General features: G+C 45.7%; 1 protein-coding gene across 1 annotated transcript in view; it reads left to right on the top strand.

The window, feature by feature from the left end:
• The window catches only part of LOC146863555 (CD5 antigen-like), an 881,885-nt gene extending 863,298 nt beyond the window's left edge, over positions 1 to 18,587 (top strand). The window contains exon 7 of the mRNA XM_085643019.1: positions 16,318 to 18,587. Within this exon, the coding sequence (XP_085499145.1) occupies positions 16,318 to 16,850 (533 nt within the window). The 3' untranslated portion in view covers positions 16,851 to 18,587. The remainder of the gene's footprint in view (positions 1 to 16,317) is intronic.
• The last annotated feature ends 218 nt before the right edge of the window (positions 18,588 to 18,805 follow it).

Genomic DNA, 18,805 nt, shown 5'->3' on the forward strand with positions numbered 1-18,805 from the left:
AGTGACAATCGTCAACAAGGGGGGACAGGGTGCGGGCGCACAGCGGCAGCAGCTCTCTCTTAGCTGTGGTGACCCACGGGACAAACCTCGATGATGCAAAGTTGCCAAAGGTGCAGGTGGTCAGCGGCCACAGCTCACTCTTGGCTGCGGTGGCCCACGGGACAAATCACAATGCTGCAAAGTTATGCAGAAGTTGGCAAGGGTGCGGGCACGCAGTGGCAGCAGCTCTCTCTTAGCTGCGGCGGCCCACACAGCAGATCACGGTCTCGACCAGGCTGGCACAAAGGTGGCCGCTCAGTGGCTACAGCTCTCTCTTAGCTGCAGCGTCTCACCCAAGTTCAGTGAAAGGCTCGAAGGTGCAGATTCTTGTGGGCTGTTAGCGGCGGCTGCTCTCTCTTAGCTGCAACATCCCACACAGACTTAGCAACAGTTTCAAAGGTTTGGATTTAGGCGGGTTCTCAACGGGGGCAGCTCTCTCTTAGCTGCAGTGGCCCACACGGGGTTAGCAAGAGTTGCAAAGGTTCAGACCCAGGTAGGCTCACAGCGGTGGCAGCTCTCTCTTAGCTGCAGCGGCCCACACAGTGTTAGCAGGATTTCAACAATGTCCAGTCCATGATCCTCGCAGTAGAACTAGAGGCTCCGGATATTCGACGGAGGCCTCACCTGCAAATAGGATTCCTTGCACAGGAATTTCGGCGGCTGATGGGGTGAAGTCTAATGTACCTAAGACTTCTGCAGGAGGCACTCTCGATTTTAGGCCCTTGGGTAGTTTTTTCGGCAAGCTTGGTGAAAGTTTCAAAGTCCTTTCCTCTGTTCACTTGGACAGAGTTTCGTCTTGACATCCAGAAGGAACGCACCCCGACAAAGTTCCAGCGCAGCATTTTATACCTAAAACGTCTTTGTTGTCTAAGGTCGTAAATCACTTGAGTCCAGTCAGAACCAGTTGGTTTATGAAGCGACATCCTGCCCTTTCAGAATGAGGGGTCTGCTGTCAGACACCCAGTGGGAGGTGGAACCATCATTCACCTTGCCAGGCACGGCCCTGCTTGGATCAAAGAGTCACCCCTCCCCATGCTCTGAGTACCGATCTCTCTCTCCAGCCAGGTCTGACCCAGCTGGCCCTGCTGCCTCAAAACCAGACGGCCAATACACATACGTGCAACAGCCTCCAGTAAAGTTTAGCCAAGAAACTTCCGCGTTTCCAGAAGAGGCATTTCACAACATGGGAAATATAAACGGTCCTTACTAAAAGATGGCCCTCACTGTTCTGAGCATAAACATATCAAACTCGAAGGTCCTATCAGGTTCCTAGGGCCCGATAGGAGAATGAAAAGTAATCCTGAATCAGTCTATTCTGGCCTATGAGAACGGCTCGTGTCATAGTAGCGACAATTAAATGGAGGGTAACTCACTATGGGAACAGGCTACACAGATGTAAACATTATGGTTGTCCTAATTCATACAGTCATTTATATACGGGGAGCATTCACGCTGTGACACTGATTAGCAGTGGCACGGCACGGCACCCAGAGCATCTAAATACAACCAACATAAACACTAGGAAGGGTAAAGGGGAAGGGAGACCCACGCCAATGATGCCAGGCCTAACATATGGGTCATGGCAATTGTAACTATTATGAATCTGTGACATTGTCCATCCTCTTAGTGCTCCCCTTGGTCCCCTCTCTGCTCTCCATTTCTCTGCCCCCTCCATTCCTTTCCCCTCCTTCTTTATACCTCTTCCCCCATCATGCTTGTAGCAGGTGTACCTTGTGTGCCGCGTTTAATTCTTTCCCCCACAGCTGGAGGATCCAGACCTAGATCTCCATTGAACACTGAACATCACTCTCCTGTTGACTAGGCCTGATCGAAACTTTGATTACACTAGAGGAATTGGAGTAATTTTGGTAATTCTCTTGTGATGACTAAGAGTAATTTGGGGCACAAATCCTACAGCAGGCAGACAGGTACAACAAACTTAGAGAGCGTAAAGGGTGCAGCTGTTCTTCTCCTGTTGCATTAATTGATATTGTCATCCTCCGACTCATTTTTTATACAAAGGTGCATTTTGTTGTAAGAAAATAGTGCTAGATGCTGGATTGTCAGACCTGACAGCCCTAAGGTAGTCTTCCCCCCAACCTTTTTCCTTGCCTCTCTTCATTTTTCTCACTTTGGTTTTGCTGGTATTAGGACTCTGTGCAATTCACCACTCCTAACTAGTGCTGAAGTCAATCAATCAATCACATAATTTGTAAAGTGCACTACATACCTGTGAGGGTTTCAAGGCGCTGGGGGGGGGGGGGATGCTGCTGCTATTGGTCGAAGAGCCAGGTCTTGAGTTGTCTCCTGAAACTCAGCAGGTCTTCGGTTTGTCGCAGGTAGAGGGGGAGGGTGTTCCAGGTCCTGGCGGCTCGATGGAAGAAGGATCTGCCTTCGGAAGTAGTTCTCCGGATGCATGGGACCGTGGCCAGGGTGTGGTCAGCGGAGCGGAGTTTCCTGTTGGGTACGTAGGCGGATAGTCGACTGTTGAGATAGGCTGGGCCGGCTTTGTGGAGTGCCTTGTGTGCGTTGATCAGGAGCTTGAAGGAGAATCTTTTATCGATGGGGAGCCAGTACATGTTCCTCAGGTGGGGGGTGATGTGGTCGCGGCATGGGACGTCGAGGATCAGGTGTGCAGAGGCGTTCTGGATTCTCTGTAGTCTATTGATGAGCTTGGATGAGGCTCCAGCGTAGAAAGCGTTTCCGTAGTCGAGTCTGCTGCTGACTAGGGCCTGGGTGACTGTTTTCCTCGTGTTTGTCGGAATCCATCTGTAGATCTTGCGGAACATGCGGAGGGTGTTGAAACAGGTGGAGGAGACTGCATTGACTTGTTTGGTCATGGAGAGTTTAGAGTCGAGGATGACTCTCAGGTTGCGTACGTGGTTGGTGGGGGCCGGGGGGGACCCCAGTGACGTGGGCCACCCGGAGTCCCATGCAGAGGGGTTGGACCCGAGGATGAGGATTTACGTCTTGTCTGTATTCAGTTTGAGGCGGCTGTCCTCCATCCAGTCTGCGACGGCCTTCATTCCCTGGTGGAGGTTAGATTTGGTGGTGAGGGGGTCCTTGGTGAGGGAGAGGATCAGCCGAGTGTCGTCGGCATAGGAGATTATGTTGAGGTCGTGCTTTCAGGCGATGCATGCTAGTGGTGCCATGTAGACGTTGAACAGCGTCAGGCTGAGGGAAGATCCTTGAGGGACGCCGCAGATGATCTCGAAGGCATCGGATCGGAACGGGGGGAGGCGGACTCTCTGAGTTCTGCCGAAGAGGAAGGAGGTGGTCCAGTCCAGGGCCTTGTCTTGAATCCCTGCGTCGTGGAGGCGCGTGCATAGTGTGCGGTTGCAGACGGTGTCAAAGGCGGCGGAGAGGTCCAGGAGGATGAGGGCCGCCGTCTCGCCGTTGTCTAGTAGGACCCTGATGTCGTCTGTGGCGGCGATGAGGGCGGTCTAGGTGCTGTGGTTGCTGCAGAATCCTGTTTGGGACGGGTCCAGGATGTTGTTGTCTTCGAGGTGACGGGTGAGCTGGGTGTTTACTATCTTCTCGATGACCTTTGCTGGGAACGGAAGCAGGGAGATGGGTCGGAAGTTCTTGAGGTCGCTCGGATCTGCCTTGGGTTTCTTCAGTAGGGCGTTGATCTCTGTGTGCTTCCAGGTCTCAGGGAAGGTGGCGGTCTTGAAGGAGAGGTTGATGATTTTGTGCAGGTGGGGTGCGATGGAATTGCTGGCTTTGTTGAAGATGTGGTGCGGGAGAGGGTCGGACGGGGATCCGGAGTGGATTGTTCCCATGGTCTTGATTGTGTCCTCGATGCTCACGTTGGCCCAGGTTGTCAGGGTGTCGTGGGTGGAGGGGTGCGGTTGGTTTGGTGCGGTGCGGTCGGCAGAGGTCTTCCGGGGTCTGAAGCTGTTATGGATGTTGGTGATTTTCCAGTGAAAGAAGGCAGCGAGGGAGTTGCACAGGTGGGATGTCGTTGGCGTTGGAGCTGGGGTTGGAGAGCTCCTTCATGATGGTGAAGAGTTCCTTGCTGTTGTGTGCATTGTTGTCAAGGCGGTCTGTGAAGGAGGTCCTTTTGGCGATCCTGATGAGGTGGTGGTGGTTGCGGATGGCGTCTTTTTGGGCAGCGTGGCTGTCTGGCGCCTTGTCGCTGTGCCATATGTTTTCCAGTTTCCGGCATGTGCGTTTTGAGTTGAGGAGTTCCTTGGTGAACCAGATGATTCTTCTGCTGTTGTCTGTGCTGGTGGGATTTTTCAGCGGGGCGACGGTGTTGGCGCAGTCGTTCATCCATCGTTCGAGGGTGAGTGTTTGTCCTCTCTCCCCTAAACATGGTAATATTGGTTCATTGACATTCCCAAATATTATATTTAATTTACCTGTACGTCCCTAGTAAAGTGGTACACACTGTACCCAGGGACTGTGAATTAAATGCTTTTAGTGGGCCTGTGGCACTCATTGTGCCACCCACTTAAAGTATCCCTTTAACCATGCCTTGGGCCTGCCACTGCAGAGCCTGTGGGTGAAAAATACTTTTTTTTGATTTCTTTAAAATCATAAAAGGGTGGTACGAACCATCTTGATGCATACATAAAGCATCAAACAATTGTTCTGGTTTAAAAATTGCAATAAACTCATTTGCATAAGTGGCAAAATAGTGTTAGGATTATTTCTGTGTAAAATCCGGCCCTATTAGGGAAGCAAACTTCTAGATGAGTTAATTAAAACTGTACACTGGCATCCATATTTCTCCGGGATATAATAAAGTGCTCGTGCTGAGGGTGTATGGACTGCAGAGTTTAAAATAGATGAACGAGACGATTTTGTATAGTCAAGTTCAGTTCATCTTTTATTCCTGTCTAATTCTTTTGCCACTAGGTTAAAAACCTTTATTGCCTTGCAAGACAATTGGAGAGACGAGCCTCCCAGGCATTTTATAACGGCCTCTCTGAAGGTCCTTACTTGTTCTCTCCTCAGTGTTGGCCATAAGAGAGTTTTCCGAGTGTTTAGCAGCGCAGAACAAATGCATAATATGTGGAGTAGTGACTCATCTCTGTGACCACAAAGACGGCATTCCTTTGTCGACCAAGTCCGTTTCCATTTTGGGGTGAGGTCTTTCGAGGGGAAGGATCCCAGTCTCAGTAGGGTCAGATTCCGCTTATATTGTTCTGGGAAGTGTTCTGACAAATACGGTTGAGGTTTCAACGATTTGTAAGATGGCTTCCCCGCCCACGCGTGTGTTTTGTCGATTAAGAAGGCTCTGTCTGTTAACAGCAATTTTTGCTTGATGGCTTTGTTAGCTATTTGTTTAAACTCGGAGTAGGCCGTTATTGTGAGTCAAGTAACCTCTAGCTTTAGTGCTGAAAGGGGTTGCTTTAAAACTCGGAATACTGACTTACTCAGCCTGGATTGTTTTAGACCTCCTTCCAGCTGTGGTGGTTCAAAGTGTTTTCCTCTCCTGCTCTCATTCTGCAATAGTATTTGACAAGGGCTCCTTGTCTTGCTGGGTTCTGTCTTTTTTAATCCATATTCCATTTGTATCTGGGCTTGAGGAGTGTGGCGTGGAATTGAGAACAATTTCTTGAGGAGACTAGATTGTGCTGTGTTTAAGACTGTCAAGTCCTTAGTGTTTATCATTTCCGATCCCTATGAAATGGATGGCAGGAATTTTGCTGCTATGACCTTTAGTAGATGATTTGTTGAACAACTGCTGAGTTTTTTCTGCAGGATTTTAAATGCAAATAGCAGTTGTTTGGCTTTTACTTGCCCTAGGTCCAGATGTTGCTTGAAATTGAGCTGGCAATATAGATGTGCCCCCAAATATTTGTATGTATCCACCTGGGACAGAGAGTTGTTGTTTAACATACAGGTGAATTTATGACATTTTTTATGGGCTCTGGGAAAGCACATGACCTTTGATTTTTGGAGTTTGATTACTAATTGAGCTGAGGTGGTATATTCTGCGAATTGGCTAATCAACAGCTGCAAGTCTCGATGCGTTTGAGAGAGTAGGACAATGTCGTCAAGGGTTATTTCAATATAACAGAATGCCCTTTGGTTTGGCCTCAGCGGCATCTGTTTTCCAAAGAATTATGTTTAACATCTTCAAGGACATTGATAATTTCGTGAAGTGCTTTCAGGATGATATTTTAATATTTTCACACAATAATGAAGAGCACTTAAAACACTTGGAGGAGGTTTGTCTCAGGCTAAAAAAAAATGGTTTAACCCTTAAATCTCACAAGTGTAAAATGTTTAAAGAAAGTGTGGAGTATTTGGGGCATACTCTAACAGGTGATGGTGTGATTCCAAAAAAATCAAACGTAGATGGAATTTTAAATGCTCCCTCGCCCAAGACTAAGGAGCAATTATTGTCTTTTGCAGGAATGTGCGAGTATTATTCGAAATTTGTGTCAAATTTTGCAAATAAGATGGAGCCTTTGAGGAAGTTATTGCGCCAGAAGGCAACTTTTGAATGGACAGATGAACAACAAGAAGCCTTTATGGTGATCAAGAAGGATATTGTCAATGCTCCCATTTTAAGGCCTTTTTGCATTAACAAACATTGTGTAATTACAGTAGATGCCAGCTTATATGGCATAGGTGGTGTTCTTTCACAGAAATCAGGAAATGAGGAATGGAATGTGTGTTTTGCGTCTAGAACATTAAATGAAACTGAAAGACGGTATGCTGTCATAGAAAAGGAATTGTTGGCATGTGTCTGGGCGATTGAACATTTTAGGAATTACATTTGGGGTGGAAGGTTTACCTTGAGGACAGATCATAAACCATTGGTTAATATTCTTTCTCCAGGAGGATGGTGGAATTCCACTGCCAGGATTGCGAGGCTAACTTCGAGATTGCAGGAGTATTGTTTTAAAACGGAGTTTGTACCAGGGAAGAAAAACGTAACTGCAGATTTTATGTCACGTCATCCCTGTGTTTCTTTGCCTAGTAAAAAAGAAGATGATACAGATATTGTTACAACCATTCAGGATGTGGTGGTTGGTGCATTTGCGGACATATCAGAGGTATCGTGGAAGTCTAGTGAGGAGAATGATTCTCTATGGGAGTCAGTGAAGAAATTTATTGTGGAAGGTTGGCCAAATAGGAAAGATGTGTCAGAAGAGCTTATGCCTTTGTATAATGTGGCGGATGATTTGGAGTTAGAAGGGGATTTTGTCTATAAAGCTGGTAAATGTGTACCACCCTTTGGAGTCCGAGGTATGATTCTTAATTTGGCTCACAAATCACATCCAGGAATGTCTGCCATGAAGCGGTTAATGAGGACTTATTTTTGGTGGCCAGGGTGGATCGCATGGCTGATAGGGTTGTTAGGGAGTGTGATGTTTGCATTTCTAATGATAAAATGCTTAGGGTCAATGTCCCTCCTCTTAGTCCCACAGTTTGGCCAGAGGAACCCTGGAAGAAACTGGCCTTTGATATTTCTGGTCCCTTTTTGAATTTGCCTTTGGATTCACGGTATGCTCTTGTGTTGGTAGATTATCATTCCAAATGGCCAGAAGTAAAGTTTGTCCCAATGGCCACCACTTCTAGAGTTTTGGATTTCTTTAAAGAAATTTTTGCAAGGGAAGGTTGTCCTTCGGTCATTGTGACTGATAATGGGGTGCAGTTGACTTCAAAGGAGATGGAGGAATATCTTATGTGTCACCAGATCAAACATGTTACCACGGCATTGTATGCGCCACACGAAAATGGGCAGGTTGAGCGTTTCAATCGTGTTTTAAAGGGTTATGTTTCAGAGGTTCTTAAGTATTCTCAGGATTGGAAAGGAGAATTAAGGGAAAGGTTGTGGACGTATAGGATTACGCCACATTCGATTACGGAGGTCAGTCCCTTTTATTTGTTAAGGGGCAGGAATCCTGCTTCTTATATTTGTCCTTGGTGGCTTAAAGAGAAGTGTGACAATAAAATAAGGAATGTCCAAGATATAAGTGGTACCAGCATTAGAGTTAAGGAAAAACAAATTAAGAACAAGGAATGGTTTGACCGTAAGTGGAACGTTAAGGAACAGAATTTTAAAGTAGGAGAATGGGTGAGAGTAAAAAAACCGGGTTTCTTAGGGAAATGCATGAGTAAGTTCTATAAGCCCATTAAGATCACCAAAGTCTTTAAGAATTCTCTTATAACCCAGGATGGTAAGCTTTGGAATGTCAGGCGGGTTTCTAGATGTCCAACGAATATTAGATCTCGGGCAGAAGATGTTTATAATGATTCTCATGCTTCATCTCCTAAATTACCTTTGAATGGTTGCTCCCAGCTGGAGATTTCCAATGGTCTGGATACCACTAGATCACATGGTGATTCAGTTGCTCATAGAGTGAAAGGTTCCACTCGTGCAAGATCTTTTCCTGTGAAGTTCTCAGATTTTGTTTGATAGTTCTGTTATATACTATTGCTCTGTTTTCATATCTTGTTTTCTTTGTTTTTGTATGGAAGGGGGATATGTTATATGCTGATTTCTACTTGCTGCCACATGAGTGGTCATTTGTTATGCGTTCTAGTTCCATTTGGAACCATGGACTGGAATCTGTACTGAGACTGGCCAGTTGTACTGGAGCTGTCTTAGTATCAGTTGTTCCTGTTGCTGTGCTGCGTAATTATACAATAAATCTACTTATTAATTATCGTTTGATGCTTTTCTTCAGAGACTTACTATTGGGACGTTGGTGATGAACGAAGGTTGTTCTCTAAGTCAGCTGTGTAGATGTTGAATAAACAGGGAGCCAGAAAGCACACCTGTTTTAAGCTGCTGATGTTTGAAATGTTATTAGTTAGACTTCGCCCGTCCACCTTTTATATTTGGACCCATGTTTGTGAGTAAAGATTGATGATTGCCTCTAATAATTTTGTAGGAACTCCCAAAGATTTCATTTTAGTCCCTAGCTTGGACCTGGGCACTTTATCAAAGGCTACTTTGAGGCCTACAAAGCAGGCATAGAGGATGTTTGATTTGGCGATGGCTTGATTGGCCAGGAGGGTGACTGCCGATATGTTCGTTAAAGTGCCGATCCCTGCCCTAAATCCTGTTAGTGTTTTCTGAATTAGGTTTGTGCTGCTGGCCCAATCCTCAAGGTCTGCCCACAAGCTTGATGTGTAGATGTTTGCCTCAACGTCAATGAGCGCTCTCAGTCTGTAATTGATGGGTCGGAATGCGCCCCTGATTTGTATATGGGTTGTAGGATGCTTCCTCGCCAGGAATCAGGAATGATACAAGACTTTAAGATGTGTGTAAACAGAGAAGTTATGTGGCCATACCAAAGGGATGGATCTTTTGTAAATAATGCGTTTGTCAGGCCATTTGCCCCCAGGGCCCCGTCCGGACTCAGATGTTTTATGGTGTTCAGTACCTGCTTTTGTGTAATCTGTAGGTGGTGTTCCGTTGATTCAAACCTTGTTGTTTCCCAAGCTTCTGGATGTAGTTTGTCCGCTGTTTGGTTTTTTGGGTGGTAGAATGGATTTTTATGTAGCGATTTGCAGATTTTAGCATCCGTTTTCTGGATGGTTCTGGGTTTTTGGGCCTTAGGGCTTGTTGTCTGACTGGCGCCCATCCCAATCGCTTTTAAAGGTTTGATAATATTTCCCACGCCTGGGAGTGAGGTCGTATTGTATGTGACTGCAATGTAAGTTCTCCATGTATGTTCCATTATGTCTGAATTGAAATGTCGGTTTTTGCCATTTAATTAGAAGTTGATGTTTGCCCAAAACAGTTTGGAGTTTCTTTGCTCGCCGGCGTGGAGTAATTTCATCCAGTATTAATCGTTATATGTTTGCTTTGCCGCCTTGATTTCTTTTTTTTAGTCTCTTTTCATTTTTGCTATTACTGTAAGCGTCTGTTGTGTCGGTTCTGATCCCTGGGTTCGCAGTGATCTTAGGTACTTGTTTAGGTGGGTTTTTTTGTCCTTCGGTTGTGTGTGTACCAGGCTGCCTTGACAGTTCTGGGGACTTTATGGCTGTTTTTAACAACTCCCAGGCCTCTATACGCTGTGGCTCTGCTTCCGTTGAGGCCAATAACGAGAAACATGCCCCCAGGATGTTATCCATGTTGCTTTTGTTCTATGTGAGTCGTTTTAAATTGTAGGATTGAGTTGATGCTGAAGGAGCCTTGGCTTGCCCACACCTTTTCAGAATGGTGGTTAATGTAAAGGTTTGAGGATAGTGATCGCTTTCTGCTCTTTTCTTCATTTGGAAGTCAGGAATGAAAGGAAAAAGATCAAGGTCCGCCATAGGTGAAATCGATGGTTATGCCTGTTTTATACTTCACTCTAGTGAATGCTGTGGGACTGTCCAGTTGGCGTCGTCCTTATACCGTGTACAGTGAGAGTTCGTCCAGAAAAGCAACTCATTTCTTGCCCAGGGTGTCATGTCTGCTTGTGTTGCCCTGTCTTGCCTGTATGAGGCCTGAAGTTTTTTTTCTTACCTTGCAGTAAGTTCATATTAAAATCCCAGGTCAATATTATGTTACCCTGTGGATGAGTGAGTTTTAGAATTTCAAGTGCGGCGATCAGTTGCTGAATTCTGTGCCCCTTTTGCTTGTCGGCTGTATGGATATAAATGTTCAAAATTAACAAGGGCGAAGCTACGAGTTTGGTGCATTGCATCCAGGGAGTATCAAGCTCGATGACTACATCTTTCCAGGGAATATCTGTCGAGATGAAGGTCGATAGGCCGCCTTTTGCCAATCCGTACCTTGCGTCCTTTATGGCTGGGTTGAGGTATTCTTTATAGCCTGCTAATGGTGAGTTTATGGTCTGCCAGGTTTCTTGGAATAGAAGTATGTCATACTGTAGGATGAACTCTACAAAGTCAGCATCTTCGAATCTTGAACTTAAGCCGTTCACGTTCCATGAGCAGATCTTGCAACCCTGAGCTTTTTTGGAATCCTTGTGCACTGTTGTTCATGCAGCTCCATGGTTTATGATTAAGGCGATCACCTGCGAGTTGTCCTCGGGTTTCGCAGCTTTGGAGTGTGGTATTGTGATTGTGATTTTCCTAATTGTTTGGCCATTGCCTTTCATTGTACTGAACTCATCGGGGCCTTTTGCTTCTTTTAGGACGCCCACTGTTCGGTTGGGCTGTTTGAATGGGCTTGGGTAGCGGAGATGCTACGCCTTATTTTGCTCAATACCCCATTTAGAAAAGGACTCCCTATGCCGCCAGATCTGTTCTACAAAGGAGTGATCTGTGCAGGTTGCTGTTGTGATTTCTAGACCAGTTCGACAGGGATTGGCTTTGAACTCGATTCTTTCCAGATCACTAGATTTGCTGTGGCTAATGGCTGGGAGGGCTTCAAGTAGTCTTAATATTGAGCTCACCTCGAGATGTAATGTGGAACTAGCTCCATCTTTTTATGGCATGTTCTGGGAAAATCAGTATGTTGTTTAGCTCGGTCACTTGGAGTCTCTATTAATGCCTCGGTGGGCTCTGAGTACTGTAGGGCTGACTTTGGATGGTATTGTGCTTCGTTTTTTTGAGTGCTTTGGAGGTTCGTGGCAGATTTGACCTCCGTGCCTCCCAGGGGGTGAGCTCTTGTCTTGACTTCTTTATTGTTGCACCTCTCCTCAGAGACAGCTAGCCTGTTGATGTCAGCCTCCTGTGGGCTGAGTTTGCTAGCTAATCTTCAATTTACCCCAGGGGGTTATTACGATGTTTGTTTTTTGGAAGTCCTGGGTGGTTAATTTGTTTGGTTCCCGCCCTTCCAAAGGATTTAATATGCTGTATATTCCTTGTTGGTGAGGCTACACTTTTTTGTTGTTTTTGGCTTCTTGAGACGGCAGCCTCTTTTGTGAGTGAAATGGAGTGGTCCATAATACAGACAGCATTCCTGTTACTTTGTTCAAAGTTATCTTTCCCAATTTCTTTGTCAGTGCGACGGTGCGTTTGACTCTTGTTTGTTTGATTAACTTTTCCTTGCTTTCCTCAGGCGTTTTCTTTCCCTCTTCATGAGGGAAGTTATCGAGTGTGTCTGTTTGGGGCTCACATCTGCTATAAGTTGTGGATAGTGGTGGTTGAGTGACTCGTCTGGTGCTCCTGCTTGAGAACAGTCGCTCAGTTGCTCAGGCTCCCTTGAGGCATCAAAAATGGGTGAGATTGCACGCTCAGAAGCCTTGTCAGTCTCCTTATCTCTTAGAATAGGGCTCGCCCGACCTTCTCCCCTAAGTACCTCATGGTCATGGGCTTTTGCCAGTTTGAACTTTTTGGGGGGATCCCTAACTGCCCCCAACAGCTCTGACATTAAGGTTGGTACCGCTGATAGTTTGTCAATTATTTGGGGGCAGTGACACATGTGGTTTGTAATGTCCCGTCTTGCTTGTCCTTCGCAATCGTGATTTTGAGAGCATGCAACTTTTGTTCTATTCCCTGAACGTGGATGGCTAAGATGTTTAAAAGCTCGATTGGTAGTCTATCATGTCAGCCTGATATGTCGTTGGATTTCCGATAGTTTCCCTGGTATTTAGCAGGTGGAGCCATTTGGAGGGTGTTGGAGAGCCGATCAATGCTTTCATCTGGGATCGGTCTGATTGGTCTGATTGGTTCTTGATCTTACTTGATTGTTCATTTTTATGTAATGCACTGGCTGCAGTCGCTGGGGCTGGTCTGGGCTCTTTACCTTTGTGTAGCGAGCACCCGCTTAGTTTGTATTGAGGTGATTCCCGGTCCGTTGGCTGTAACGTTTTGTGTAATTCAGTTGATAGGGCAAAGGTGTTGCAGTCTTGTGCGCAGGTATGGCGGACCCAGGTTGTTCCGGTGATTGTAGGGCTGCCAGTGAGAATGGAGAAAAGGGTGGTGCGAATGGTCTTAGGATATTGTATAGCAGAAGCGTTGGGTCTTCCTCAGTTTTTTGGTTGTCATTTGTGGTTGCTGTTTTACTGGAGGGGACATTTGGCTCATTAGTAGATCCCAGCTCGGGTCCGGCTGGATATGGACTAGAGCCTCGACAAGCTGATGGTGGTGCCTTTGGGAAATAGCAGGTGAGTGTAGGGCCTTAGGTATTGGTAAATCTTGATTGGTTGATTGCAAGCTTAGGTATACTCTAATGAGGAGAGGAGATCGTTTGATTCCGTACACTGGATTTCTTTGTTTTTATTGTGACAACTACTGTGGGAGAGGACCTCAGGGCCTTCACTTGGGGGGGTTTGTGTTGTTATTATTTTTCTTGGGTTCCCCATGGTCTGTGTGGTTCTTGTGGCTCACGGGCAAAAGTCGATGATTACTTTAAAAAACTCTGTGATCAGTGCCCGCTTGTTAGCTTTGGCACCTGTACAGTACGCAGTGAGTGCGGACTACTCTCCTTCTTTGGCTCCCTCTTTGGCTGTGTCTGTCCACGGTGGTTATGGTGGTTGTGGACATGGACGGCTCTACATTTTTGGTTTTAACTGTCACTAGGTAAATCGCTGGCTCTGACCCAGGTGACTTGTTGGCGTGGTCCATGCCTTGTGGTCCCACTTTTTTCCTCTTAGGCCTTACCTTGCGTTTTTTTCTCTGCCTCTGGCTTTCCCTGATCTCTTGACGGGTGTGGTTGGCTCAACCCGGGTAAGGCTTGAAGCGTGGGTGCTGGCTGGTGCCTTGCAGGGACCCACCTGAGACCTGCCTTAAACCTGCCTGGGAGCCCGGCCGGTTACTGCTGCAGAGGCACCCTTTGCAAAAGCTGGCCCGGGATGAAAGTAAAAGCCTGGGTGAAGGGCAAGGACGGGATGCCAGAGGATTGTGTGCTTCTTCTTCACTTTTTTTTATTCCTTGATCCTTGCTCCTTTATCTTTCCTTTATGCGATATGTCTTTTCCTTGTTTTTTTGCTTGACCTGGCAAAATAAACCTCTTGCCAGGCCCAAACCTTCTTATTTTTCACATATAAATCTTACCTAAGGTAGGCCCTGGACACCCCCGAGGGCAGGGTGCAATGTATTTAAAAGGCAGCAGATGTACTTTTAAGTTTTACGTGTTCTGGTAGTGAAAAACTCTCAAAGTAATGTTTCACTACAGCAAGGCTTATATCTCCCATAGGATAACATTAGGATTACCATATTATATTTTGTAAGTGTAATTTCAAATTAGGAAGAGATACAAATCCCAAATCTGGTGTCTCTATAATCACAATTTAAAATCACAGTTTATGGTGAAATTGGATTTTAAATTGCCATGCTGAAAAGACTACTTTTAGAAGTGGGGTGCCTATTGCCTGTTTTGACCGCATGTCTGAAGTGAGTGACAGTTGGGCTTTGTATATTCCCTCTAGACTGCCACACACAATGGGAGCTTAGGTGTGACTTGATGGGCCATCGTGGCAGGATAGGAGGGAGGAACTGGGCGCAGTCTTACTTACACTTAAATAGGCGGTGTTCTGTCCCCACACAAAGTTCTGCATTCCCCCTTGTATACTTCTGGACCTGTGAAGACTCTGCCAAGAAAAAGAACTGCTGTACTGCTGAAGAACTGCAAGTCTGCTGAACTGTTGTTCTGCTGAACTCCTTCTATGTTGTGTTGCCCTTCAGCCTGCAATCATCTTGCCGTGTTGGGGGGACTGGAACTGCAACACTTGAACCCAGAGTAACTCCAAGGGCTAGCTAGCTGGCCTCCTGATCTGACGTCTCAAGGACATAAAATACTAACAACCACCCCGCATCTACACCTGAACTCTGCCATCTGTGAGCCTACCCTGCCAAGTGGAGCCACCCTAGTCCTGGACTCTTGGAAGTGGGCCTCAGGTGTTTGCTCCAGCGGAACAGGTGCATTCCTTGCTGAACCAACGTATCACTGAGTTGTGGGGATCGGATCTGATGCATCCCCGCCACCGCATGGATATGAACCCACACAGCGCCACTACTGCAAGGATTGAACACAAAACACTGCACAAGGCTCCTCCCGCTGCAGGGTCCTCACATTCCCATCAACGGCAGCCTTGATGACAGTGATAAATCTCTGTATTAGAGCGTTCCCTCTCACCGGAGCTGACACATTGCCTTGATTGCTCTACATATCCTTGACACTGGTCTTTGCCTTGCAAGCCCCACTGACAGGATACTCAACGCATTTTTCAACTTAAATCCACACAACGCTCCGCAACCTAGGATTAAGGTATTTATGTTCAGTGGACCAAACTGGGACCCTGTATCCAGTCTGCGCTCCATTTTGGTCGGCCTGAACTTTTGACTTTGTCCTGGTCCGACATGACCAGATATCTTATTTTAGCGCTTTACTCTTCTTGCACTATTTTTACTTAAAACCTTTAAAAATTAATATTTCAAGTCATTTTTTACCTCTTTAATTAATTAAAGTTAGAAAAAAAATTCTAACTTGTGTGATATCTTTTTGTGTGGTGCTTTCTCTGTTTTACTGTTTAAAGTGTTGCACAAATACTTTACACTCTGCCTCTAAGTTAAGCCTGATTGATGTGTGCCAAGCTACCAGACGGTGAGCACAGTTAATTTATGCTTTGCCCAACACTTAACCTGACTAGGCGTGTGGTTTCTGTTTGATTAAGGTTCATACTCCAGTCAACCAACAACCCAATTTCTAATAATCCTCCCCATAATTACATGTAATGTCCTGGTAATTACATCTAATTAGGCTAGAGGCAATTACACGAGTTACACCCAACCCTACTGTTGACCCTGTTAATTCAAATGTTGTACATCATGGATTTCTTGATATTTTTACATATATTTGTCTGCCAGTCCAATATGTAATGCTTAATGCTTTTGTGCTTGTTTCTTATAACTGTTAACAAATAGATGTTGTTATCGAGACTGTGCAATGCATGAGTGTTTATGAGCCCTATAAACAAAATAAATTCATTTTTAGTGATGTAGTTGATAAAACACAGAAGTGGACTCTTCATGAAGGAGCCTTCAGAGACCAAGCTAAGATTGGTCCATCCAACAAGCCTCTTAAAGCAGCAATGAGGGATGGTCCTCATCTAGAACAAACACCATGTCACTTCCAGAGAGATATATTTACACTGAGGTAGATGCCACAAAGAGTGGTTTGAGTCGGGAGGAAAGTTCTGGCTGCATCAAAATTCCCACCCAGTCTCTTGGTGAATAGGTGAAGCTAGAAGAGAGGGAGCCCCTTCTAAAGGACCTCCACAGTGGTCTTCAGCACATGTGCATCTCAAAGTTCAAAAGTCTACACTTCTCTCCTGGTGGGAGGATTACATTTAGTGAACCCTCCAATTTATGTATCTGCAGTGTTTATGCATTTGTGTCTACTTGTCTGCTGGTGGTGCTTGTAAAGTTCAAATTCAAGACAGTTTAACCCCCTTCTTCTCTTTCTAGAGTCTCTCTCCTTTGATCCAGAGACAGCACACTCTTCCCTCGGCATCTCTGCAGATAGAAAGAGTGTCAAGCTCCTTAATAAGCTGAAAGAAGTTACTATCAATGACAAGAGATTTCTACATTCCCAATGTGTCCTGACAACACAGAGCTTCACGTCAGGACTTCACTACTGGGAGGTAACCCTGCCTCCAAGCATACCCAGAGGGCTCTTTTATATATTCTCCATGTCTTTCGGAATCGCTCTTCCGTCTGCAACACAAAAGTTCACCCGTGACATATGGGTCTCTGGTAATGAAATCTGGTTCTTAGCACATTATGGGACTCGTTGGAATGTGAAGCCAAGTCCACCACTAACACCGAAAGAAAGCAACGCAATAAGAAAGTTTGGGCTTTACCTGGACTATGAGGAGGGGCTTCTCTCATTTTATGATGCTGAGACTCAGCAGCACCTCTACACATACACCATCACCTTCACTGAGAAAGTGTTTCCTTGTGTGTGTGTTTACAGCAAATCAACTATAACACTGAATTAGGCAATTAGGAGATAGGCTTGTAGAAATATGTCTGCCTAATACAGCTGGTAATAATTTGGCAATATTACAGGGATGGTGATGCAATACATTTTAAAGGAGCTGCTTCAGTAGCAAGTAGAAATATAAACAGGTTTGATGCATCCCTACACCTCCCTCCTATTCTCTCTGCTTCCCTATGACTCTCTGTGCCTCCCTCTGGCTCTCTTTAACCCTCTCTAGCTTCCCGTCTAACTCTGTTTGCGTCCTCTGGCTCTCTTTGCCTCCCTCTTCTCCCTCTGACTGTCCTTGCCTCCCTCTGAGGCTCTTTGTCTCCCGCTGACTCTCCTTGCCTCCTTATGACTCTCTGTGACTCTTTCTGGCTCTCTGTGACTCTCATTGCCTCCCTCTGACTCTCTGTGACTCCCTTTGACTCCATCTGACTCTGTTTGACTCTCCTTGCCTCCCTCTGAGGCTCTTTGTCTCCCGCTGACTCTCTTGGACTCTACTAGTCTCCCTTCTGACTCTCCTTGCCTCCTTATGACTCTCTTTGACTCTCGTTGCTCTCTGTGACTCTCCTTGCCTCCCTCTGACTCTCTGTGACTCCCTTTACCTCCATCTGACTCTGTTTGACTCTCCTTGCCTCCCTCTGACTCTGCCTGACTCTCCTTGCCTCCTCTGACTCTCTTTGACTATCCAAGCCTTCCTTCACCCCTTCAGAGTTTCTTTACCTTCCTGACTCTCTTTTCCTCCGTTTGCCTCCCTCTGGCTCTTTTTCACTCTCCTTGCCTCCTTCTCACTTTCTTTTACTCCCTCTTGCTGTCTCTGACTCTCCTTAGCTCTCTCTGGCTGTTTTTGACTCACTTTGCCTCTTCTGACTCTCTTTGAATCTCCTAGCCTTCCTTTCCCTCCTTATGAGGTTGTTTTCCTCCCTGACTCTCTTTTCCACCCTTTGCATCCCCTGGCTCTCTTTGACTCTCCTTGCCTCCTTCTGACTCTCTTTGATTCTCCCTTGCTCTCTCTGACTCTCCATGCATCCCTCTGACTCACTGTGAAACCTTTGCCTCCCATTGCCTCTCTCTGACTCTCTGTGACTCCCTTTGCCTCCCTCTGGCTCTCTTTGACTCACCTAGCCTCCCATTGTGTCCCTCTGTCTCCCTCTGACTGTCCTTGCCTCTCTCTGCCTCTCTTTGAGTCCCATTGCCTTCTCTGACTCTGTTTGACTCCCTTTGCCTCCCATTGCCTCCCCCTGGCTCTCTTTGTTGGTTGTTATGGATTGACAATAGCTGGATCGAAAGCAATGAGGAAAGTATTTCTAGTTGGAGCAAGTCCTTATGTTGTGCTTAAGGCTTGTGTATCTTTGGGGTGGTTTATAGTGGAGACATTGGCTGCAGAGCGTTCTACACAGAACAAGCAACGCATCAGGAGGTGTGCTAGCTTTCAGAATAGGTAAAGGCTAAAGCCATAAATATAATTAAGTGTGTTTATAAGTGTTTGGGGATGTCACTTGAGGATAAGTGCAATATAGGTGATAAGTGACCCCTGTGGTATGTAAGGAGGACCCTGTAAGTCTGTGTGGATTTCTGTTAGAAAATAGTAGAACAAGGCCAAAGGCTGACTTCCTTTATCATGTTAGCTCTGAGAAAACTCTGTCCTTATGTCTGGTAATGGATGTAATGTGTTCCTTCTATTTCTTCCACACAACCACATGTTAAATCCACGGTCTCCATCCCACTAATAAAAATGATCTGAATGCAGAAACTAATGTGGAATTTGTATTCTTTAAACAGTTACAATGAATAAACACTTCATTATAAACAAATAATGAATGTGCATTTAGAGGAAATTAAGTTAATAAAAACGGGTCTCTAATTTTGTCTACTCTCAGTGCTCAGTGACCTGCGTTTCTGTGTCTTTCAGTCCTAGCAGAAGGCAATGTGAGGTGTTACTGTAGACTGGCTATGCCATTTTCCTATTAC

This window comes from Triturus cristatus, chromosome 2_2 (assembly GCF_964204655.1).
Source record: "Triturus cristatus chromosome 2_2, aTriCri1.1, whole genome shotgun sequence".
NCBI lineage: Eukaryota > Metazoa > Chordata > Amphibia > Caudata > Salamandridae > Triturus > Triturus cristatus.